The 24,851-nt window shown below is 38.7% G+C and overlaps 1 protein-coding gene across 6 annotated transcripts; it reads right to left on the bottom strand.

Moving 5' to 3' along the window:
• Positions 1-2,549: 2,549 nt before the first annotated feature.
• Positions 2,550-8,578, bottom strand: Jhbp6 (Juvenile hormone binding protein 6). Of its 6 annotated transcripts, XM_070280369.1 has the most exons (7): positions 8,052-8,575; positions 7,709-7,958; positions 4,288-4,739; positions 3,961-4,053; positions 3,751-3,904; positions 3,409-3,692; positions 2,553-3,349 (listed from the first exon to the last, which is right to left on the bottom strand). In XM_070280369.1, the coding sequence occupies exons 3-7, from the start codon at positions 4,385-4,387 to the stop codon at positions 3,150-3,152; spliced, it is 831 nt and encodes a 276-aa protein (XP_070136470.1). In that variant the 5' UTR covers positions 4,388-4,739; positions 7,709-7,958; positions 8,052-8,575; the 3' UTR covers positions 2,553-3,149. The 6 variants fall into 6 exon arrangements, with proteins under 6 accessions (XP_070136474.1, XP_070136470.1, XP_070136471.1 ...); XM_070280370.1 differs by lacking the exon at positions 7,709-7,958 and having other exon boundaries at positions 4,288-4,864; positions 8,052-8,578; XM_070280371.1 differs by lacking the exon at positions 7,709-7,958 and having other exon boundaries at positions 4,288-4,822; positions 8,052-8,578.
• Positions 8,579-24,851: the final 16,273 nt, after the last annotated feature.

The following is a 24,851-nucleotide window of genomic DNA, read 5'->3' as shown; positions in this document are numbered from 1 at the left end:
ATGGCGTTATATTTGCAAAAAAATATTTTAATGTCATTTAGAAACATTCATCTTATATATGTTTTTTCCCCAAAAACACAAATTTTCTAAAAAACTAAAAATAAACATCAAAATTGCCATGTAAAAAGTTCAAATGAATTAAATAAATAAAAGGATTAATTCGTTATATGTATGTATTTATGGAATCCAATGATTTAACAAGGTACGAAAGTAAAAAAATTAATTACCATTTTTTTATTGATATTCTAGGAAGAATTTTACCACAACGCTTAAAACAATTCGGTCAGGCACTATGCATGAATATGGTGTAAACTTGTCCTTTAATTTTCCGGGGTACACAATAGTATGGTTTTTTTCCTTTCTATTTAATTATAATGTGAAAAACGTACATATATGCTCATGGCCAATTAATGAATACATAATTTCAAATTAAATGCTGCCACTGCCCCGAAGACAAGCCCTACAAAGTCCTGCTCACCACCAACTGCGAAAACAGTGACAACAAAGTAAAAATGTGCCACACGGCAGTGCATAAGCTTTAAAGCTCAAATTATACGAATTTATGATCGAATAATAGCAATCTCATTAGGACACTGTCCGGCAACCCGATGCGCAGACATGACACCAGCTCCGACCGAGCCAATTTCCAATGTTAAAATAAATATTCGCATTTTGTTAAATATTTAACAATAATTGAGCGTAAAATAATCGCTCAGCCACGAACTCCGCCCCCATTAAAAGTAAAGCCCGGAATCCACCCTAGCATGCCGTTTTGATATGACGTCACGACTGTGAAACATCCTGCATTTTACTGCCCACAGGTCCCACTGCCCACATGAGCCAGGTCCAAAGGCCAAACGCGTTAATTGCAGTTGCCGCTGCACAGGACACGGATTGCGGCGACAACGACATTCGTAATTAAATAGACACCACCCGCCCACCTTCCCCAGGTGGAGTGGATACGGAGAGCTGGTCGGATTCGGAGCATGTGCGAGTGCAAGGACCGACAAACATTGTTCCTCTAAATTAAACAGAAAATAATTGTTAATCGAGGTATAGAAATCTTTAAATACTGTTCTATAACCATTATATTTTTATTTTTATATAACCATTATTTTTTTATATTATTTATTTCTATGATAATGAAAACAAATTTGATTGACCCTTCAAATCCTTAACGGGCATTTCTGCTGTTAATGTAGTCATCCTTAATTGTGCAGCGCTGTAATTCAATTGACCTACCAATTTTTATTTGAAGGATCGGTCGAATATATCTTATGGATATAACGGATTGATGGAAAATGTGATACCTTTGGTGTTTCTAATCTAGAGATTCCATTGTCTATGGAATCTATTTTTGATTTAATAAATGCGACCATTCAATTTCATAGGGATCGGATATATTTTTTATAGCTGCCATATACATAACTGAACGATCGGATATCACCCAACTTTGGTATTTTTAGATATTTATTATAAGAAATTGGTCTAAAAAATTTGTCCACCTATATCCGATATGTATATCCAATGGGATGTATATCCGAGTAACTGCAAGAGTATATCAACTTTGGACCCTCTCAATTTAAGCTTTCCTTTACATGATTTTCTGTATGTTTTATATGGTAATTATATAGAGTAAACCAACTCTAGACTGCAAACTGTAGAGTCAATAATAGTCGCACATTTGTATAAGGATAGGCGAACCTCATGAATTTGCAATTAAAACGCCAATAAAACTGCACGGGTGTAAATTCTGCCTAAAATTAGCTTTCCATTCTTGTCATGAATAAAGAAACTATAAAAAAGTACCAGTAACTTTTTTTAATATTCTATTTTACAAATTATATACAATATTTTGTTTCAAATTCTTAAATTTAAAATTTTTGTAGTGATTTTTTTTTAAGCCATTAAAAGAAAATACCAATGCAATATTTACATAGTTACTACGCTGTTAATCATGTTGTCAAAGCGAAATGATTTCGAATAATTTTTGTTATATGCCTACATTTGGGCCGCTTATTTAAAAAGTCTGCATACTTTTGGGCCAAGTTGACATAAGATTCATGCTAAGGCATGAACCCAGTGAACTCGTGGGCGTTTGGTGCTGGAACCCATTCTCAGCCGTCACAGCAAATATTGAACAATATTTGCGGGGAATATTGAAATACTCTCGCAGCCACTTGCGCGCTAGGATCTGCGGTCTCCACGTCCCAATAGTTTTTGCCCGTTTATTTGACTTTTGTTTTTTGCAACTTCGTCAGAGCAGGGTTGTGAACTGGCGGGACTCAACCCTTTTCCGTCGGTTCGTGATGTTATTTGTTTATCTTATGTGCAAACTCAGTCTTGCTTTTGGAACGGAAGCTGGCAAATTTATTGCAATCACGCACGGGATTTGTCGCTTAGTCTTTGGCAGTCTTGCATTCTGGAAAAAATGTATCGGTCCCAGGAAGAGAGCGCGAAGCGTAAAACCACAGACCGCAAAATGTTTGCATCTAACAGGCCAAACGCACTGCGCATTAAATTTAAACTAATTGTTTGGCATTTGTAATGGCTGCCGCAGCGACAAACGTTTTAATTGCGGCTGCAGCCTCTGCAAGTACAGCAGCAACTGCAGCTGCAACATATTATTGGGAGGTTTTGAGCCCAATTGCCGAGAAGAAAAAGCGTTCGTAAAAAACGGGAATTTATTTGGGGCTTGGGTCTGATTTGGCAGCAATTAATTCGAACACGCGGCTCTCCCCGTATTTCCGGTTCCGGTTTTGACTTTGCGGTTACCCTCAACAGCCAACAGCCACCCCGTTCCTTTTATTTCGCCTAATGACTTCATTGCGCTAAATGCAATTGCAGTGCATTTTTGTCGGAGCCTGTGTCCTGCCTGTCCCTGTGTTGACGTCTATCCTGATATATGTTTTTTTGAGGAGGGTCGGCCGGGCTGGACACTGGTCGTCCTGAGGTGCCGCCATTAGTTTTTGCTAAGGCTACAGTTGAACGACACTAATGCGGGAGCTAAAAAGTGTCTTCGTCTCCGGAAGGCCCTTAGTGTCTGGGCATGTGTAGAGCTCGCTTTAAGAGGACCCTTAAACTTTATTGGCTGAAATTCAGCATTACTTTTTTGTCTACCTCAATCACTATTTTTCTAAGGAAGCGCTTTATTTGGGCTTAGGGGCCACCTTTCCGTACAGCTGCTCCGGGGTTGGAATATCGCTGACAAAATAGTTGGCCGGAATGAAATGGAATATTTTCTTCAGGACATCTAGTAGAATGTCCTCGATAGTCTGGGTGATGACTGTGTACAAGGCGTCCGCCAGCATGCGCCAATTGTCGTTAAAAAATTTATTGGTGCTGTCCTCTAAAAAATCAAAGATCAGTCAGTGAGAAATGCTGTGAGGCATTGGTGAATATTCCTACCCAACTGTTTGTTCCCGTTAAAGAGGTTTGAGAAATACGACTTGAGGCCGTCCATTTTGAAGTCTACTCGTAAATTGGTCACATTGTAAAACGTAAACCCGCCCTTGGAGTAGAGTCGGGTCTTCGTGTGCATCGTCACAGTCATGTTTTCCGCGTCTAGGAACACCTGTCCCCGCCCGTTCAGCGGAATGAGAAGGATACGGCCAAAGAGGCTGTAGTTTCCTTGGAGCTTCATCTGAGGCAGGGTGAAAATGGTCTTCCAGCTGTAGTCCTTCTTAAAGACCCTAAAAGTCATATATTGGTTAAGCTTGCCGATAGTCCTGAAATTAAAGTCTAACTTACTGGCTCTCTAATACGTTCGTGTGTCCGAATCCAGTAATTTTAACGTTGGCCAACTCCACTTTGAGGTTGATCGCATTGCTGTTGCCCTGGGAGATCCGGATACGATGCAGGAAAAAGGGATCGAAGCTCTTGATGCTCGTCAGCCCGGGTATTCCTGCAGATGTGTTATTGGGTCAGTAAACAATAGGTTTCATGGGACAAGGCTCTCACCGTCGTTGAGCTTGTCGAAGAGCTGCTGGATGCTGTGGGTTGAGCAGTTCACAAAATCCTTCTCCGCTATCCTACACTCTTTAATGTAATCTGCTGCGGTTCGAGTAGAATTTTATTTCAGTTCAGTTCGGTTCATAACAGTTTGGTGCGATTTGGTTCATTTCGAGTGCAAGGCAAAGCATAAATTACAAACAGAAAGTACAGAGGAAGAAATTCTGTTTAGTGGTGAAACATATGTACATGACCTATGTTTAGCCTATGTTAGTTACGTCTTAAAACTATTCACATTCACCGCATTGAGTTGGGTTTCCTGCAGGCGGAACTTACGCGGCTCTGTCAAAAATCCATCGTCTCCTCGAACTGCACTTGATGCCAATGCCACAAGCAACACAATCCATGACAAGATCACCCTCATAATACTTAGCATAGTGATTCTCTCAGTAAGCCGTCTATTTTATCGGAACTACCAACGTCTTTTCAATATCGACCGACATCAATGGGAAGCACTTCAAAACTGAATGAAAATCCAAGATTTCAAAATTTTCGGCAGCTATTGGTGGGAAAACTTGATTTGAGTGGCTTGCGAAAATTTTGCAACTGACCAGTCGGACAAGTGCCTGGCATTAAGAGAACAGTGGCCCACAGCTGAGTGCTTGCATGTGACTGTTGCAGCCAGTGCAAGCCACTTGTGTTTCGACATCGATGGCTTTTGAGGCGGACAACTCGACGAGCGAAGCCAAGCAAAATTTTACAATAGCTGATCGGAGTTGGTTTGACTACTGCACTATCAGGTAATTTTGTTGCCACACGAGTTGGATAAACATTAGGCATTATTAGGTTTTTCAAAAGATGACTTGGGTAGCTGCGGTGTATATTGTGAAAAGTTCTTGTAGTTTCTGATTTACTAAAACAATAATAGAAATGGATCTTACTGTTATTTTAAATTGACCAATTAATATAGTAATGTCGATGTTAGTTATATGGTTTGATAAACTTTTTGGGAATGTCAGTTTCGTACCACGCTCTCTTCAAAAAGAATTTAAGGAAGCCTTAACATTGATACATCAACGGGTATTAGCGTTATACGTGGGATTAAATACACAGCGGAACAAAAACGTAATGCATTTTTAACAATTTCCATGTTACGCAGGCCTAGTTACGCATTACTTTTAAAGTATCTTGTATGTAAAGTAACAACTATTTTCTTTAAGGAATACGTATGTAATTTTAAAAAAATTAATAAAGGACGGCTATAGTCGAGTTTCTCGACTATATTTAACCCGGTACTCATCTCTTCTACCCACAATTTAACTAACCCTTAAAGTTTAAACCTTAACGGTATGGATGCTCAGCATCAAACTTTTGTTGCATACTTTTGCGCTTGGCCACGACAACGACTGCAGCCCACTCAGCCCATACCACCGATTCAGAACGGAAACAGAATAAAAAGTCTTTAACTCATCCAACATTTTTTCGATTTGGCTGAAGTGTGGCATGTAGTCGGCGTGAATAACCTTATGACACAAACTTGATCTGTGCGGAAAGCATACGACCAAATTGGATAGTTCTATCTCTTATAGTTTTTGAGATCCACGCGTTCAAAATTTTAACCCGTTTGTATGGGAAATTGTATATATGTACAATTATGTATATATGTATGTATATGGGCTATTCTTGGGGTCGCGAACGTACGCACTATAGGAAATTTGACCACTTTTTCTGGCCAAAAACCATTTTTTGAAAGTTAAAGAATATAAATAATTTTAACTGCATATCATTCACAATAGATTAATTTTTAATGTTGCGTACCAGAAATTTCCATAGATGGCGCCACTGCGAAAAAATAAGCTGTTAAAAACAGCTGTTAATGTTAACATTTACATGAGCTTAGAATTTAAGATTTTTTGGTGCGATTTTAATAACGCGAATACTGAAAATTTTATGGACAAAATCAAAAGTTTTGAAATGAATACTTTTCAATGTGGTTTTTATTATGTGTTTGTGTATGTGAAGTGTGTAAAAAACTTGTGTTGTCTTTTTAATAAAGTGAAAATGTAAGCAGTCTAGCTTACGAACGTACGTACGTTCGCACGCAATTAGTGTCAAAAAATTAAAGAAAAAAAAAACATTTTCTGATATTTTTATACCCTTGCAGAGGGTATTATAATTTTGTCCAAAAGTGTGCAACGCAGTGAAGGAGACATCTCCGACCCTATAAAGTATATATATTCTTGATCAGGATCACCTCCTGAGTTGATATGAGCATGTCCGTCTGTCCGTCTGACCGTCTGTCCGTCTGTCTGTTTCTCGCAAACTAGTCTCTCAGTTTCAAAGTTAAACATGAAACTTTGCACACACCCTTCTTTCCTTTGCACGCAGTATATAAGTCGGAACGGACGGGATCGGCCGACTATATCCTATAGCTGCCATATAACTGATTGATCGGAAATGGTATAACTTTGGTGTTTTTAGAGTTAGAGAGTTCAAATTTGACATAAGAGCTATTTTTGGCAACACATTACGACACGCCAAATTTCATAAGGATCGGCCGACTATATCTTATAGCTGCCATATAACTGAACTATTGGAAATGGTTTTTGGTAGAAATACCAACTTTGGTATGTTTGAAGATAGAAGTTTGGGATTTTTTTTAGATTTTGTATTGTAATAAATTGGATTATATATTCATATTCCCATAAGGATCGGCCAACTATATCCGATGTTTGCGATATATATCCAGTTTTAATTGCAAGGGTATATAAACTTCGGCTCCGGCCGAAGTTAGCTTTCCTTTCTTGTTTCAACTTAAATTAAGTACGGGTCGCAAACGTACGGGTCGCAAACTTACGATTTTTCCACATATAAAATTGATCAAGAGTTGATGCTGAACCAGAATATATATTATATTCTTGGGGTCGGAGATATTCCTTCTCTGTGTTACATACATTCACACGAATACAATATACCCTTGTACTTTACTAGTAAAAATTGCATGTGTGTGTGAAAAAGGATGTTATATTATAGATGAAAACGAGAAATAGTAGCATGTAAAAAATTTGTAGTCCTCATTTTAGAACTAATTTTCCATTCTAATTTTCATCATGCGGAAAACTCTCCAAAAGGAAAGTTGTTATGAGAACAGTAAGAAGTATAAAACAGCAAGATTATATTTTAAATGAAATTTACATATGAAATTTTGTGTATGAGAACTTCTGAAGTTAAATTAAGTCCTTAAAACATAATCACGTCATAATATGTAATAATTATAATTTGGGAGCAGAGGTTTTTGGGGAAAGAATTCATTGGGCGCTTAGGGAGTCCGTAAAAAACTCATAATGCAATTTTAAACCAAGCTTTAATTCCCTTCCAAAAGCGGGCTTCCCATCTAGCATACCCCACAAAATTTCTATGCAAGTTAATTTGCATGAAGTGGGGGAAAACCGGAAAAGGGCAGCGAGACAAATAAAAGCGTAACCAGTGAGAGGATTCCCAGGAACGGACAGAGCAAATATTAATCCGCAAAAAGGAATTGTCACAAATTGTGTGTCCGGGCTATGCTTTTTGACTACACTCAACAAAATATTCTCTCCCAAATTTCCCTTAAAAGTAAAAAATATGTACTAACCAATTCAATTTATATAATTAAAATGAATGCAATCGTCCATCTGCTAAATATAAAATAGCCAATAGAATAGAATTGAATTTATAATATATATATAATAATTATTATTTCTATTTTAATCATTACCTTTCAAAGCATTGTTTTATATTTCATATTAAGATATGCTCTCTTTTAATTTTCCAAATATTTTTCATAAATAAAAAGAAGTTCTACATCGTTCCTTACAGTGCCATGACGGCGAAACCAGCGTAGCCATTGTACTTTCCGCAGGGGTCCTAGAGCCAGTAAGCCAGCCAACCCCTTTGGCCAGGATGCTGCCTCTGGACTTTCCTGGCCCTTCTGTCCCTTATTGCTTTTGGGGCAAAAACAGCTACAGCTGCAAAAAGGACAAAAGGGCTATGAAGTTGCCCAACATGGATTGGGCTGGGAGGTAGGTCGCTGATTGTTTCAAATCGCAAGTTTGGCTTACCTTTTTGGGAATTAATTTGCCAAATAAACGCTGACAAAATGCAGGCAACTGGACAAGGACAAAGACAGGAGTGCTAGTCGTGGTGAGATATCCAACTAATAGGATTTTGATGATAGTTAGGCTGCTGTGCTCTCCCTTTGCAAGGCTTGCAGGTTTTTTCCTCGCACTGCGGTGTCGCCATAATCAATTTTTGTCCATCTTTCACTCTACCATATACCACTGAGATGATTGCGGCTCATGACCCATGAAATGAGTTTCGCCATGTGTGAGAGCTGTGCAGAGGTTTGTGGGGTGCTTCCAAAATGAAAAGACCAAAACAGGCCAACTGAGCCGCATAACCAAAGCTGCCGCACATTTTGTATTCATGACTTTACCTCCGTAGCCCTTGCCAGCAAAAATTTCAGGAGTGTGGGGTTTTTGAGCTGAATACAATTTTAAAATGAAGTTTCGAATTTGGACTGAACTGCTCGTATAAAGAGTGACATTTTTATTGAACAACTAAAAGTTTATTGTGTAGATATCTGACAACTTATATAGGAGTCCTTAACATTTATGACCCTAATAGCCTTAAACACATATAATATTATTCATAAAATACATATTAATCGTAAAAATGTGGGATCGAAACAGAAGTAAAATATTTTGTGTTTAGGCCACAAAAGCATTTGAGGTCTATATCCATTTTTATCATTCTTGAAGGTTGTATCTCCGTGCAAATTCTAAACACACGCTTAGAAGATATAGGCCAAGATATAGTATATTATACTGAGTCTTCAGATTTCAATTTTCTTTTCACTTTTTTTAGTTTTAATTGACAAATCCATATAAATACATCATGTGTCCGATAAGCTGCGTTTCAATATTTTTGAAGTATAGTTTCACAGTTTTTTTTAAGTTATAAGCATTTAGGCTGAAATAAGCTGTGAGCCACCAAAACAGCGAGAAGTGATCCCAACCCTCCCTCCGACCCCATAAAGATTATACAAATATTCTTCATCAGACTTACATAGCTATGACCAACTATTTCACAGACACCCTGAACAACACGTATTGGAGGAGTAGGAGGAGGAAATAATCTACCAGGAAGAATTTGAAGTAATCCACTTCTAAATTCTCCACAACATTCTTCAGAACGGCATTTCACAATCTGCAGAAAGTATTGACTCTTTCGAACATGTTCTTGATACCGTCCGTCTTTATGTATACACGAGTGTATTTCCATAATCTTATAGTTTCAAAATTTTTATATTTTTTTAGAATGTATGCAAAAATTGAGGTCATCAATTACGATTTGAGAACATATACATAAATAATTTCAAAAAAAGACTCGTTAACATATGGTCCAGAAAATAGACTATTGCCGTTCATTTATTTTTTCCGTTAGGCTCTTTTTTTAATTTTTAGAGTGCTCAATTTTATTATAATTCATAAAGTATTGCTCATAGTATATAAATGTCATAAATAAAAAATTTTAGTATTAATTTATTTTGTATTATTGGTGAAAAAACCTAAACCAAAGTTGCTGCTTAGTATACATTTTAGGGGAACTTAAATCCCTATCCATTATTTGCATTTCTTCGGGCTTGTGTTTCTCTATTTTAAATTTGGAATGGATTTTCTATGGCTGCAAACCTTTTTCTTCAATAAATAAAAATTATGCAGGAATCTTGGCATTTTGCTCGAGTTGATGAAGTTTCACTCGCCAGCTTGTAAACACATTTAAATAGTCTAAGCAAAAGAACAATATGAGCCCACGACTTCGAATGGAAGCACAACTTGAAATCAAAGTAAATTTACAAATAGGTTTGTCTGAGCCCAAAGAAAACATATTAGTTGTGTGTTATATGAAACCGACGTCCGTCAGCTGTCGGCTGTCGGGGAAGCTGCCAAACTAGGAATTTCAGGCCAAAGTCGTGGAGGCGGACGGGGCCACAGCAATCTCGGTTAGGCAAAGTTTGGAGCAAACACCAACAACAGCTCAGGCTGCCGGCAGGACAGCTATGTATCTGTGTCTGGTCTATATAGCTTGAGTTCTATATAGTCAGTCAGTGCGTTTGTCTAGACTTCAGAGCACGGAACTCGTGGGGAAATGTTTCACCGAAGCCATCAACGCCATCTTAAGATCGTTAGGGCGCGGGCCATGCATCATCATTTTCGGCAGGCCCTGTCAAGTAATTTGGAAAACCAACAGCAGAATTTAGCCGGGGCAGGGCGACATTTTGAATCCAAATCAGACGAAAATTGCTCTAAAGTTTGTTGTGCGAAACCCAGCTCACGCCGTGGGTTGCGGTTGTTGTTGCAATCGCCCTTGAAGAGTCAGCTTTAGAAAACATATTTTAGCCATTTTCGAAAATCACACTACTTGCAGTGGCTTCCCTTGTTTGTGTATCAGGCGGTTGTTGCTACTTGAGCCCTGAAGTAGATGAAAGGCTTTTGGCTTCTGCCAGCTCGTAGACTTTAACGCGATTCAGGGCCCTTGTTTGTTTTGGAAGCCTGTGGTCTGGGCGGTGTATTTTTCTCTTATTTTGCTCCGAACCTGTGTAGCTCCGCAAGCTCAAGTGTGTTTGCCAATTGAAATGCTAGACAAAGTATCTGTGTTAGGGCTTGGCCTGGGTTGATGATGATGATGTCTATGACTCCCACAGATAGACGTATAAATGGGGGGGCGTTGAATTGTGTCTTTAAGAGCATCTTGATGCGCTTTTTAAGAGTCGACACAATAATCCAAAAAGGAAGCTATGCATAAAAAAACCCTTAAAGGTTTTTCTATGCATATTTGAAATACATATGCATAGATTGTACAGATTTTAAATATTTTATTCATTATGGTACTGAACATTGGCTAAAAAACTTTATAATGCCCAAAGAAAGAGAAATTTATTAATTTATGATCTGAATATCCAGCACTTATATTTTTATACCCTTGCAGAAAATATTATAATTTTGGTCAAAAGTGTGCAACGCAGTGAAGAAGACATCTCCGACCCTATAAACTATATATATTCTTGATCAGGATCACCTCCTGAGTTAATATAAGCATGTCCGTCTGTCTGTTTCTATCCAATTTAGTCTCTCTTTGATTTTTTTTAAGTTAGAGAGGATTGGGAGAGAGTGTAGGATTGGAATTTTCAACGGATTATATTTTTGAAAAAATTATACAGCATACCAACTTTCATAAGGATCGGCCGATATAGCTGCCATATAACTGAACAATAGAAAAAGACCTTTCGCGTTTTTAAAAATAGAATTTTGGAACTTCCGACACATTTTATTTTTGGTCAATTGATGCGACCTACCAAATTTTAGTAGAATCGGCCGTCTATAGCTATATAACTGAACTGTCGGAAATGGTATTTATACGACATACCAATTTTGGTATTTTTAAAGATAGAAGCTTGGGACTGTGTTTAAATTTTATATGTTTTTAAATTTTATATTCTTATTCATTGATTTTATAATACAATTCACTTAAGGATTCACCAACTATATCCGACATTTGCAACTTATATTAGGTCTTAACTGCAAGTGTATAACTGATCATAACTTTGAAGGAGTAATTCTAATATGCGAGAGCTGTCAGATGGCATTTTTTGATATTTGTCCTTGGAACATAAAAATTTCATAAATGAAATGCCCTAAAAAAACGGTGTCATTTAGTCATTTAAAAAAGTCATTTAAAATATGGTAAAATGTGTGGTAAATATGAACCAATATTTGTATATTTGTTTTGGTCTTTGGCTTAGGGATGCCTAAAGGTTATAGAGAAAATGAAACTATACGTGGAGTAAAAGGAGATTTATCTGGGGATTGACCTCCGATACGGCAAGGCTTTATCAACTCGGCTGGTGATGCTAATAATGATTTCTTCTCTATGGTACATACATTCACACGACTACAATATATGTACATACATGTATGTACTCTAAGAGAAGTTGGAAGTTGGATCACTTCCGATCGTTCAGTTAATTGGCAGCTATAAAACATAACCAAATTTCGGTCCTTTTGAAATTTGGTATTTCAATTAGAAAAAAATGAAATCTTTAGGAATTTCCAAAATTCTGTCTTCAAAAACACGAAAGTTGGGTCATTTCCGACTTATGAACTACGTTCAATGGAAAGAAGTTGGTGTGCATAGTTTGAAGTCGAAAGCTCTAAAACTAAGAGACTAGTTTGCGTAGAAACAAATCGACAGACGGGAATATTTATATCAACTGAGTAGGTGCTCCTGATCAAGAATATATATACTTTCTAGGGTCCGAGATGTCTCCTTCACTGCTTTGCACACTTTTTACCAAAATTATAATACTCTCTGCAAGGGTATACAAATAAAATTATGCTGACATCGGAAAATATTTAAAAAATGACATTCAAATTCGTTTAGTCTGCAGTTCAAATGCGCACAAAATACCAAAATTAAATTTTGAACAAGACCGCAGTCGCGTGAAATTTTCGTTGGCCAACAAACGATTTGTGCTGAGCGCGGGAAATTTAATTAAAATATTCTCCTGTATCTGCCAAGCGCCGTCGGAGCATAACTGAATTTTAATTGAACATAATCAATGCGAATTTATGAAAGCCCAGAGCCCTGCCTCCGAAAACGAACCCGTCAAACCGGTCCACCTGAAGGCATTCGACTCCAAAAGTTCTAAATGTCTTTGGCCATGGTCGTTAATTTATTTGAAGGAAAATATGAAATGGAAAAATAGAGCTCGGCCCTCGAGTTTCAATTGAACTATCAACTTTTCAAGGGAGGAGAACAAAGGATAATTAAAAGCAAGGGGTTGGGTCGTCGTTAGAAAGCTTTGGCATTCCGGCAATCCAGTCGAAAAATTGTGCATAATAAAGTACTTCAAATCGCCTTAGAGAGTCTATTGGCGGAATAGAATAGCACACTCTGAGACATTGCATGTAAAGGGCAAGTAAATACATTTAAACATCAACCCTACCTTCTTCAAGGACCATTGAAAGGAGTATTTATTCAGATTGTGGAGTCACAAAGTTCAGGGCTTAAGAATAAATTCAGAATCCGGAGCCCAGGGAGCAGGGAGTAGGTACTAGTGGCGGCCGCCAGGTCGGAATGATATAAATCAAGTAAAATCAGTGTGACAGGAAGAAACAATTTAACCATGTTGGACAGGATAAGCCTTCGGAGGGGCGGGCAAGGTGCCTGTGACACTGCTGTACTCCTTGTGATGGGCCTGGTGCAATGCAGTTTACACACAGTTTGCAGCGAGACATTGTCGTAGATATTCCTGCAAAAAGGATTTGCGGAGCCAAACGAAGCGGAAAGCGGACACGACGTGCGGCAGATGAGCGGTGGGGTATGAAGTTTTCTAATGCAATTGTTGCTCGTGTGAGCGAGTGCGTGTAGTTCAACTTCTGTTTGTGATCCTGTTCCTATCCCTGTCTCTCTATCTGCATCTGAACCTGCCCCTGCATGAGTATCTGTATCAGGCACATGCAGACTGCATGTCTTGCGAGTGTGTGTGCGTCGGTGAGTGTAATTGATTTTATCGGTCATGTTAATTTTGATTAAATATGCAAATCGACGTTACAAATTCTCGTTTGTCGCCCAAGCCAAGGGGAGTGGGGCTCAGGTTAGTCCGGATTAACTTGATTGAGGGCCGCTCAGCCCTCAGTGGATGCCGGCCCTTGAATCGGTTCTATTTGCTGGACCTTCTGAATAAAAATGAAAAAAAAGAATATTATTTTATTTGCAACTTTTTCTACCATTAATTTTATTAGTTTTTAAACTTTTAAGTTAATTCTAAGAATTATTTTAAAATTTTTTGGAGACTACTTCTTGTACATTTTTTATTTTTATGAATATATGATAAAAATGAATTTATCCTCTAAGAGATTAATTTATGTATATTATTTAAATTTTCTTGGCTTAAAAATTTAAGGGAAAGATTAAATTGAACATGAAATGAATGAAAGAAATGTTGATATTTAATATTTAATAAATCAATAAAATTAAATGGGTGTTTAGTGTAATATAATAATCTTTTGTTTAAATTTATCACAACCTTAAATTCTTAAATCCCACAACTTGAGTCAGAATTATAATAAACTAGTCATTTATTTTCATTTATCACTACCTCAAATTCTTAAATACCACACTTCAGTCAGAATTTGTATATATATATATTTTTGTATCCCTAGATCCCTTTTAGTAAGAGATTCTCTTACTTCTTGAAAGAGTATAAATTAATTGGCAAAGCTCTCATATTTTGGGAAAGTTCTGTGATGCAGGGTTATTAAAATACCCAATTCTGCAACACTTCGTGCTGCAGGGTTCTGCATTCACGGCCCCATCCGTGGCACTGACAGTTATTATGTTACGGTATTATCTCGTTATTTATGCAGCAGATGACAAATGCAATTTGTTGTTTGCTCACCAAACCTGGTCCGTGGAGCCCAGAGCCCTGCAAAAGGCAGCTCCGAAAATGGATGCAAGCACATGATAATTTCCAATCATTTGAATAATCTCCAACCGGTGGACTTGCCACCTTCCACTCCCCGATCGGCATTTGCCGATGTCCGTGCTTGCTGTGGAAATATTAGCTTAAGAAAATGTCTAACGAGCTCTACGTGCTGCGGCATTTGAAAGGGTGTGTGCTCTTGCCACCATGCCTCCGAGCTTCTGGGCAGCGGCAGGACATAGATGAGGAGGGCTGGGCGGTCACTCCCAAAAGCTTCAGAGTGGACTGGTTGACTCTTGTGCGGTTTTTGTTTATTGAATAAAACTGTCAAATGCGGAATTGACACATGAGCTGCATGGATAATTAGCCGACTCTGGGAGTGGGTCGGACTTTGATATCCTGCTCGCATGTTTTGCCAGGAATTAATTGAAGCGATTGTTCATTGTTACTTTTGCCCCGGCCCACAGTATAGGCACCAGCTTGCTCTTGAGCACATAAGTTGTTTTTCCTTGCTTATATGCGTAATCAAAAATAAAAATCACTCGCTTGAAAGTAGGACACAACAGTATTTTAAAGTATTGGTATTTGTGCGCTGATATCTAATCGCGAGCTGCGGACGGCTGTAAATTAAAACAACACTCTGATCGCACATAACACATTTTTGGGCGGTAAATAAGCAACTGTCTCGGGAGAGTACAGTCCCACAAGTTTCTCACCTTAGCCAATCTTCGAAAAACCTACTTATTTTCCATAAATAAAATATTTTTTTTTATCGAAAATATGCAGAGTTTCCAATGAGAACTTTGTAAATTGGTTTAAGCAGATTTTTAGCTCCATCAATGGTTAGAATGGGTAAAAAACTATATGTTACAGGTTTATTATAATATATAATATTTAGTACATAAATAATAAATACAAATATGGTAAAAGCACACGAATTGAATATTGATTATGGGTACTTCCAAACTATAGGATCTAAGATTAAGGTTTTAGAATGTTCTTAGATGTTGTGTTCGTGTGTATAGTTGAGTGTATTGTATATTACACAGCCCAACAGCAAAAATCTGCACGCATGATTTTACTTTCTATATCACCTCTTGGCTACTCCGATTTCTCGGTATACCTATACCTTATCAGTTCAAGAGTAAAAGTCTATTTATATGTATAAAATACCAAGTACCATTCAAACTTAAAAATTCAAATATTTAACTTAATGAAACTAAATAAATGAAAATTGTTCATCGGTTTTTTTTATAGTTGAAACACATTTTTTGTACAGAACTTTATTTTTATTTTATTTTTCAGGCTAAGAAAGAGACAAGAATAGAATAGTTATAGAATAAAACAACTATACAACTGTCTAGTAAAACGAATATTAAATTTTAAAAAATTCCAAGCTTGTATCTGCACACAAAAGAAATTCTTTTAATTTTTGAACGAATGAAATGGAATTTATAGAAAGTCCAAAGCTTTAAGGTTATGAAATTTCCAATTTGGTTTTCTATATGACACTTGCCACTAGCCATAGAACCCAAAGAAAATAAGGGTGTGCAAAGTTTTAGGTAAATTTCATTACATAGAATTTGTAGGTTGTATAAGGAATAGAAAAATAATTACCAAATTGACAAAAATAAGGTCAAATTTTTTTAATTTACTTTTTATTTACCTAAAGTTGACAGTAAAAATCTTAAAAAGATTTTCGTGTGTACTGAGATTTTTTCTGACGTCGGATTGAAACTGTACTAGGAATAGGCATAATTGCGCACTAGATCTAATTGCCGCGACTGAGTCTGACAAATGATAGTGACTCCCGGTGACTGCCTCCCTTTGTGGCAGCTTCAGCTGCTTGCTCTACACACCCCAACGTTAATAGCGTTCCCTGTTGCAATAGTTGCCTGCAGCCATTTTATGTCTGTTGCCGTGCCAGACCAGTCAAAAGGTGTTGGTGGCCTTATCCCCCTTCAGTCCCCCCTCAGACCGGCCTTCGAATGTCCCAGGGCAGAGCCAAACTGACTGTGCGAATGTGGCCATTAAACGATTTTTCATTGCAAGCTGCCGCAGGTGAATGGGACTCGATCTGTGTGTGACTTTTTAGTAGTCCACGACTTTTGAACTTTAATCTGGTGAATAGCGTGTCATGCTGCAGATGTGGAAGGTTCTGGGACGCCTCTACCTGCCCGGAAATTGAAAATCAGCTCACCAGGAGCGGAAATTATCATTTCTTTATTGACGAGCTCTCCATTCCAATCGCTCAAACCACGCCTCTTTCTGGCAGCTTATTCTTCATTGTTTGGTGTTCTTGTCGGGTAACTCTGTTTTTGCCTGCAAGTCAAAATTTATGCAATCCTTATACAATCAAGGCACAAAGTCCTTAATAATTTTTACGTGCTAATATTGCTAAAAGTACGTTGATAGGCATATAAGTATGTAAGTCTTTTGGGTTCGTACTATTTCTAAAAATGAAATGCCTTAAATTTCAGATTATAATTAATTTTACATAATTTTTTTAAGGAATTTTTTTTATGTCGATATGGCTTAAAACTTGGAACCCTAAACACTATTTTGCATAAAAACCAAACAATAAATAAAGGGTATGGGTTAAGTCTTAAAATATATATTTTTTTTATAAAATATAATAAATATATAATATTATAATTGATGTAAGAACATACATAAAATAGTGCCTTGGCTTTGGCTTAATAATGATTTAGTGGAATAGTGGAAATCTCTTCGTAAGTTTATATCATAGAGACCTTATTATATAAAATTGCACTAATTGTCATTGCGGTAGCCCTAGCTTCGAAGCAATTTAATTGACTTTGTAAAATTACTTTTTAGTTTCCTAGTCTCGAGAATTCTTGCGTAAGCAATCGAGGGAACATTTAAGTGCACAGGGAGAAAAAGGCTAAGTGCGTAGGGTAGTTGGCGGGCTATCAATGAGGAAGTACTTATAAAATTACAGAGCTCTGTCGCAACCGTCATAAAATAAAAATGTCGCCGAAAATAAAGCAACCATATAAGTTAAGTAGGTTCTATAATAGCGTGAAAAAGCGCTAAATATACTTGAGCAAGGAAGACTGACGGTGCACATAAGCAGTCGCTTTGGCCCCTCCCTTTCAAAGAATACCTCGATTTTGGGGCTTATGATCCGGACAGGTTGCACCTAGTCATGAAGTTTACTTGACGCTTATCGAGTCGTGGAAGTTTGGCGGGAAGCCCAAGGGGACATTTTAGTGTGAGTATATATTTTTACTTTGAATCGAGATAAGATAAGGCCGCATGCTTATAGTACAATCAGAGCGCAACGCAATCGTAAATGGAGAAGTTTCATCGGTTGCTTACCAATACTTTATATTTATGGCCATGTGGCCAAAGATGGTTTATATAACGACATAGTCACATTCTATGTTGGTCGGGGCGGAAATGACCAAGCCGTCTATCGATAAGACAAGAAAGGAGTGTTAATATCTTCGAAGCTAAGGGAAACTTTAGCGACCTCTGGCCTCTCACTGCTGGTACATATCTTATCAAATATCGAACTATCAAATGTCTTAATATTTGATTATCCCATGAAATCAAAATTTTAGTCCCTGAACGCGTCTACTTTGTATTATATTTGGCTATCTGCAATCATCGAAGGTGCCTCCATATATCTTATCTCGAATTTATGCCAGGTAGGTGACTAAAAAGTGTTCCAGTAGAAGCATGTACACCATCGATCCACAAAACATCGTCAGCTACATGTCGACAATGTGTTTCTTTCCCGAGGTCTGGGGTACTGTTATCAACAACCTCTTTAAACAGTTTCTATCGCCTTAGGGTTACTTTCCTCCTACCACCGCAGTGCTTTGTTTGCTAGCTGCCGACCACAAATCCATATCTAGATGGAGCGTTCTGTTTCGGACCTTTCTTATCAGTCGGTTCCCGGGCAAATATCGACGCCCATTCTGGAGGCGTCGTAACCCTTGCAGCATACCACTGCTTGGGGTTGGGCTCAGCTTAACCTGCTTGCTATGTAGGTCGAGCGCATTAGACGTGTTTATTCTCCGGCGAGTCGCCAGAGTCCGTCATATGCCATCCGCTCTACTCACTCACTCGGCGCGATATCGACAAGAGTTCCCAATCCAAATCCAGTTATCTGCCCGAACTCGCACTATCTCACCCAAAGGTAAAGCAAATAAAAAACATTCGCCAGATAAGACGTATCGTATAAAAAGCAATATCTATGAAAATATGTCATTATTTCGTTATTGAACTCCAAGGTGTGTAGTGCGTTCTATACGATACACGTCGGTTAAGCCTCGGATCGATTCGAGTTGAATGTGCTGCAGTTGAGTCGAGTTATATGCCCCAAGGATATTTCAACGACCGGAGTGCTTTTAGCAAGTAGAATAGCAGGCTTATCACAGGTTTCTTTAGCCCACTGTGAGATTCTTCTATTCTACTTTCGAGAAACACCCGCTAACACCGTTCTACTGGGAATAAATGCTTCCACAAAATTTGAATGAGTCACATACAGGCCGTCGAATTGTAAGTATTTTATCACCCGAAGAATTGCGGGGCCGCATTTCCATTCTCAGTCAAAGCAAACCTCTGAATCATCGCATTCTTTTCAGGGGTGCGGTCGGAGTTCATAACACCCAGCCGATGTCAAACCGCAGAGATCTGGTGGGTTCTGTGCTGACCTTTTGGCCAAATGGCATAACCTCTTTTAGGAACCATGTGATACCGAGATAGCTTATGGTTGATTTATTTATGGCTTCGGACCGGGTGGTGGTGAAATCGGGCAGCAGGTTGGCACTATCGCTGTCCATATAGAGATAAGAAGAGGGATTTCTTCGACAGCTTTGTCGGATAATTTGACCGAATATACCGACAGCAAGGTGGTGTTCGAGTCCCACTTCAGTGTTCAGGAGGCTTATATAAGTGTTTATGCCAGATATTATGCGCGTTTAACCTGAACTCTCGTTTCATAATAGCCTTTTCATCTAATCGTGGATGAATTCCATTCCCCAAGTCCACATTCGTTTAGCCAGGGGCATAAGCCAAATTGAACTTAACGACGGCTTACTCCACCCTCGTGTTGGATAAAAAATAAGCGCCTATATCCATGTCATTTGTCTGTCTGCTTTTCCACTGCTGTGCTCCCCTTTGACTTTGCCAGTCAACATAATGAAAATGCAATTAATTTTTTCCAGCAATTTCTTTCTGCCTGTTCCAATCCTCGTGGCAGCCCTATGCCAGCTCTATGGCCGGCGAAGTCAAAGCTGACGCCTCGTCTGAGCTCGACTCCATCGCCCGCCACTTCTCTTCCGCCCACTACCCAGCCCTCTGCCACTTCTGGTCTGCCCCAGCGATGCTGGTGCAATATTATGACTCCTGCTGTTTGTTACGACGGCCGACTGGGCTGGAAAGAGGGAGCTGGAAAGAAATGTTTATTGTGAAGCATTTTCTATGGCGATTGCACCACCCTCTTCCCAGCCCAGTCTCGGATAGCGCCAGCCATTCGCATTAAATGAGGAAACCAATTATTCGCGCTTATAAAGATTTACCGCCATGGACCCGCGCTCACCCCTGGCAGTTAGACAGTTTGAGATACAGATGCGAGTGCTTCAGCTCCGCCCGCTCCATCCCGCCCTCTGACTTTTGTCCGTTCTTTCAATGGAAGCACTCCAGTCGGCCGCAGGCGTGCTGATTAAAGCCGAGATGGAAAGTTGCACCGGATAAATTTTGCGGAAGGGTTGAGGAAGGAAGTGCATCGGAATCGAGCTATGTTTCAGAATCAAATCTCGCAAAGCCGGTTCAGGGTCGATCAAAAATGGCAAAACGGTAAAATTTCTGGCGCCCAATCCAGTGGCCATTTTTTTCTTCCTTTGATTTCATTTATCTCTAATTTTGCCACAATTTCCTGTTATGCGAAATACATTTTTGCAACAATTTTCTCCTTTTTGGCGAGCATCTTAGCCGCAGCCAATTTGGGCATACTCAGTCGCCCACCGAGACAAAGGCCTACTCGAGCAACCCCTCCAGTGTCCCAGACCAATTTTATTGCGAATCCTGCCTCTGGCACAGGAGCTGCCACTGACACTGGTTCTGGCGAGAGAAAAATCAGACAAGAATTTAGCTGAAATTACCTTACATTTAGTCATCAAAAAGCACTTGAATGGCGACGATGCGGAAGCGAGCGTTAGAAGCCGTCCGGCCGTCGGGTGTCCGGTCGATGGGGAGTCCGGAGACCGAAGTCTGGCCTAGCCGCAGCAATTAGACCGGTCCACAACTTGTGGGTCTGGCAGAGCCTCGGATTTGTCTTAAAGTCGTTTAGTATTGTCTTCCGGTTTTCCGTGCCTCGAATTGGACTCCCATTTGGCTCGGTTTTTTGTTGCCCCTTGGGTTGCACTTTTGGGCTGAACCAGAAAGCTTACTGGCCTGGCCGGTCACGGAGCTGCAAATAGAAGGAAAAGAAAAATCTGAGATGGAGCAGAAGCGTTAAATTAAAACGTAAATAGCACTTACCCGGGCACCTTCCTGTAATCAGTGGGTAATTAAGCGGACGAACGAAAAGTGAGCAGGGTACCTTGAAATTGCTTAATTTGTGCAACCTGATTTAATGACTGCGCTGAGCTGCTTGCAAGTGGCGGAGGCGCCTCCGACGCCCGACTTGCACCGTGAGCCAAACTTCATTTCATGGTACGCTTATCACGACCCGAACTATAAATAAGCTTCTAAACATTAGTTTTGACAGCTTCATCTGCCCTCACCCACCTCGGGCCATCGCAGCCAAAGTTTTTTGTTTTCTTTCCCCATTTATGGGACGATGGGTGTGTGGGTTCTAAGGTACAGGAACGGGCTAAAGGGACGATAGGCGACTGCTGTAAAATGTGCAAAAAATTCTAAACTGCAATAAATTCATCAAATGTGCAATGGAACATGCTGTAATGTCACGCCCACAGTCCCGTGCAACGAGCTCGGCAAGGCTCCCCTCAGGGTTGCTCTTCGGCCAGAAATTGGGTGATATTTTGTAGGCAAATGTGCAATAAATTGTAAACGTTTGTGATCCGGGCGCTGGGGCTACTGGGGAACAGGGGTTAGGGCGTCAAGCCCATTCCATCGCAGCGCTACCCCCAACGCCCCTTGCGAATTGGCGAGGCGAAGCGTCCAACGATTCTGTTCGTCGTAAAATTTGTCCGCTGCACGCCTGTCAACTTTTATAAGTGTTTTTGCAGATTGTTTTTTTTTACTTTTTTCAGGGACATTTTCGGTTAGAGCGCCAGCAGCGATAGAAAAATGTATAGCTACGATAACGGTGGCATGCAGCGAATGCAATTTAGTGGGTGAATGGGGGATGTAATGAAACACGGAAGAGACAAGTTGCAGGCAGGAGCTGATGGTTGGCTGGAGAGGAAAATAGGTCTTCATAATTCTTCTAAAACTCTGCGTCGTGTTCCTTTAATTTCTCCAAATATTTTTTCAGACATCCAATCAAGTATTATGACATACGCAAATAGGCTTGGGCGTCGAAACGCTCATACCCGAATTCTCTTGGAATATGAAATATTTAAAGAAGATATTTTAAAAAGTATTTAAAGACAAAAACGATTAAAAAAAAATTCGAAGAAATAAAGAAAATCGTATCCATACCATGTATGGATACCATGACTTCATGTATTAAAAGTTTGATGTGAACCTTTAGTTAAAAGTAATAGTTGGGAAACAGTATATGATAAATTTAATGCATGGTTTCATATTGCATGAAACCAGACTCCGGTACACCCGGAGATAGTACACCCTATTTAAGGGGATTTTTAGGTGAAACATTGGAACAACTTTTTGTTTAACAAATACATTTTGATTTTTCACTTTCGAATCGGTAGTTCATTTTTCCCCAGGTGCCTTCTATGATGGTCAAATTTTAATATTTCTCAATAATAATTTACGATAATATTCTTTAATACATTTAAAAATTTGGCATTAACAACCCTAAAAACTGATCCTGGAATTATTTTACATTCCTAATTTAATATACTGTTCCTAATTTATGTTATTGTTATATTAAGTTATTAGAATTTTAACTAGCTTGTATGTCTTTCCGCTATTAGGGTATTATTTTTTCGAAAGTTATATTTATTAAAAATTGGAATATATAATAGGAGTACGACTAGTCAGGATCAATTTGTTTATTGATTAAAAAAATAAATGGTTTTTCTTAATTTAACCCCAAATGATTGCACTTTGATGGCAGTAATCCATCCAAAAAAGAGGAGAGGACTTGAGTGCAAAATAATGCCTAACGCAGCAGGATACCAAACAAACGGTGATGAATTGCATCCTGCGTCTCCCATCCTCTATGGTAATTTAGCTATTAAATCGTATTTTTATTTGTGGCAGACGAGAGGTGCCCGGGCTCTGGTAGGAGGTCACCGCAATTAAAATCCCTGGGAACGAAACTTGGACGAGGAGGCGAGATTTTGGGGAAACATTTCTGCCAACGCATCGGAAACGGGAAATGTTCTATTGGTTAGCCCACATGTGCACACAATCTGAAATCCAGCTCCCCGAACCCAGAGTCCCATCCGAAAATCTGCCAGCGGTTTTCAATTCAAGAACTCTGAAAGCTTACATAGACAAAAATAACACAGGATAAGGACAATTTATCTCATTTCGAGATTTTTAAAGTAGCGGATCTTAGCAATGTCTATGATCTTAACAATTTGATGGAACTATTTCATTTAGTAATTTAAAATTGCTTTTATTAAAAGTCATATGTATATTCTTTTCTCTGTAGGACATCAGCGATGGATCCTAAACCAAGAACAGCTTGATACAACGGAGCGTGAAATTAATCGTGGCGGCACCAGAGGTGAAGGGGCATAGGTGGGATAAGCTGACCTTTTATAGCAGTTTTAGTCTCACGATTTTCACTGAAAGTAAGACTAAACTTTTTAGTTACAATATCATCGTGGTTTTTCTGTTCTGTTCCGAAAATAAATATTTTTGTTGGTAAAGTTGTTGTTGCACTAAAGTTAAGCCCAAAGGTGGGCTCATTGAAAATTTTACTTGCTTGAATCGTTTTTTTTTTGATTAGATATTTGAATGTAGTGTCGATTTGATATCTGATTTTTTCATTTCTTTACGAATATGATCTAAGAAATTAAACAAATATTAATTGTGGCTGGATGATGGACTTCGATTTGTTCTGGATACTTTGAATACTTTTGATACTTTTTCCACCTATAAGAATTAAAAACAAGAAAGGAAAGCTAACTTCGGGCGGAGCGGAAGTTGATATACCCTTGCAGATAAAACTGGATATACATCGCAAACATCGGATATAGTTGGTCGATCCTTATGGGAAAAGGAAAATATAATCCAATTTATTACAATACAAAATCTAAAAAAAATCCCAAACTTCTATTTTCAAAAATACGAAAGTTGATATTTCTACCAAATACCATTTCCTATCGTTCAGTTATATGGCAGCTATAGGATATAGTCGGCCGATCCTAATAAAATTTGGTAGGTCGAATCAACTGACCAAAAATATAAATAATCTGTACCAAGTTCCAGCTTTCTATCTTCAAAAACACGAAAGTTGGGTCATTTCCGATCGTTCAGTTATATGGCAGCAATGAGATATAGTCGGCCGATCCTTACGAAATTTGGCATGTCGTATTATTTTGCCAAAAAAAGCTCTCACCTAAAATTTGAACTCTCAAACTTTAAAATCACAAGTTATACCATTTCCGATCAATCAGTTATATTGCAACTATAGGATATAGTCGGCCGATCCCGGCTGTAGCTGTTGCTGATCTAGAATATATATATATTTTTAATAGGGTTGGAGATATCTTCAGTGCCTTGCACTCTTTTGGACAAAATTAAAATACCCTCTGCAAGGGTATAAAAAGTCCCCAAACTTCTATCTTCAAGAACACCAAAGTTGGTATTTTTACCAAATACCATTTCGATATAAGATTTCGATATAAGGCAGCTATAAGATATAGTCGGCCGATCGTTATAAAATTAATTGTTTGTTAAAAATAGCATTCGTAAAAAATCCGAACTCTCGAACTCTAAAAACACCGAAGGTACAGCATTTCCGATCAATTATTTATACGGCAACTATGGGATAATGTCGGCCGATCCAGGCCGTAGCTGAAGCTGATCTAGAATATATATATATTTTTAATAGGGTTGGAGATGTCTTCACTGCGTTGCACTCTTTTGGACAAAATTATAATACCCTCTGCAAGGGTATAAAGAGGCTGTGTATTTCAACAATCCATTTCCAACAATCCTTCCCAACCGAAAGCCTTACCCATTTCGAGTGTAATTACCAATATGGTGCGGGCCCTCGACTGCAGTGTTTTAATCTCAG

Source organism: Drosophila bipectinata, chromosome 3L, assembly GCF_030179905.1.
Source record: "Drosophila bipectinata strain 14024-0381.07 chromosome 3L, DbipHiC1v2, whole genome shotgun sequence".
NCBI classification, from domain to species: domain Eukaryota; kingdom Metazoa; phylum Arthropoda; class Insecta; order Diptera; family Drosophilidae; genus Drosophila; species Drosophila bipectinata.
Note: the sequence above shows the minus strand (reverse complement) of the source record. Positions and strands in the feature narration are given on the sequence as shown.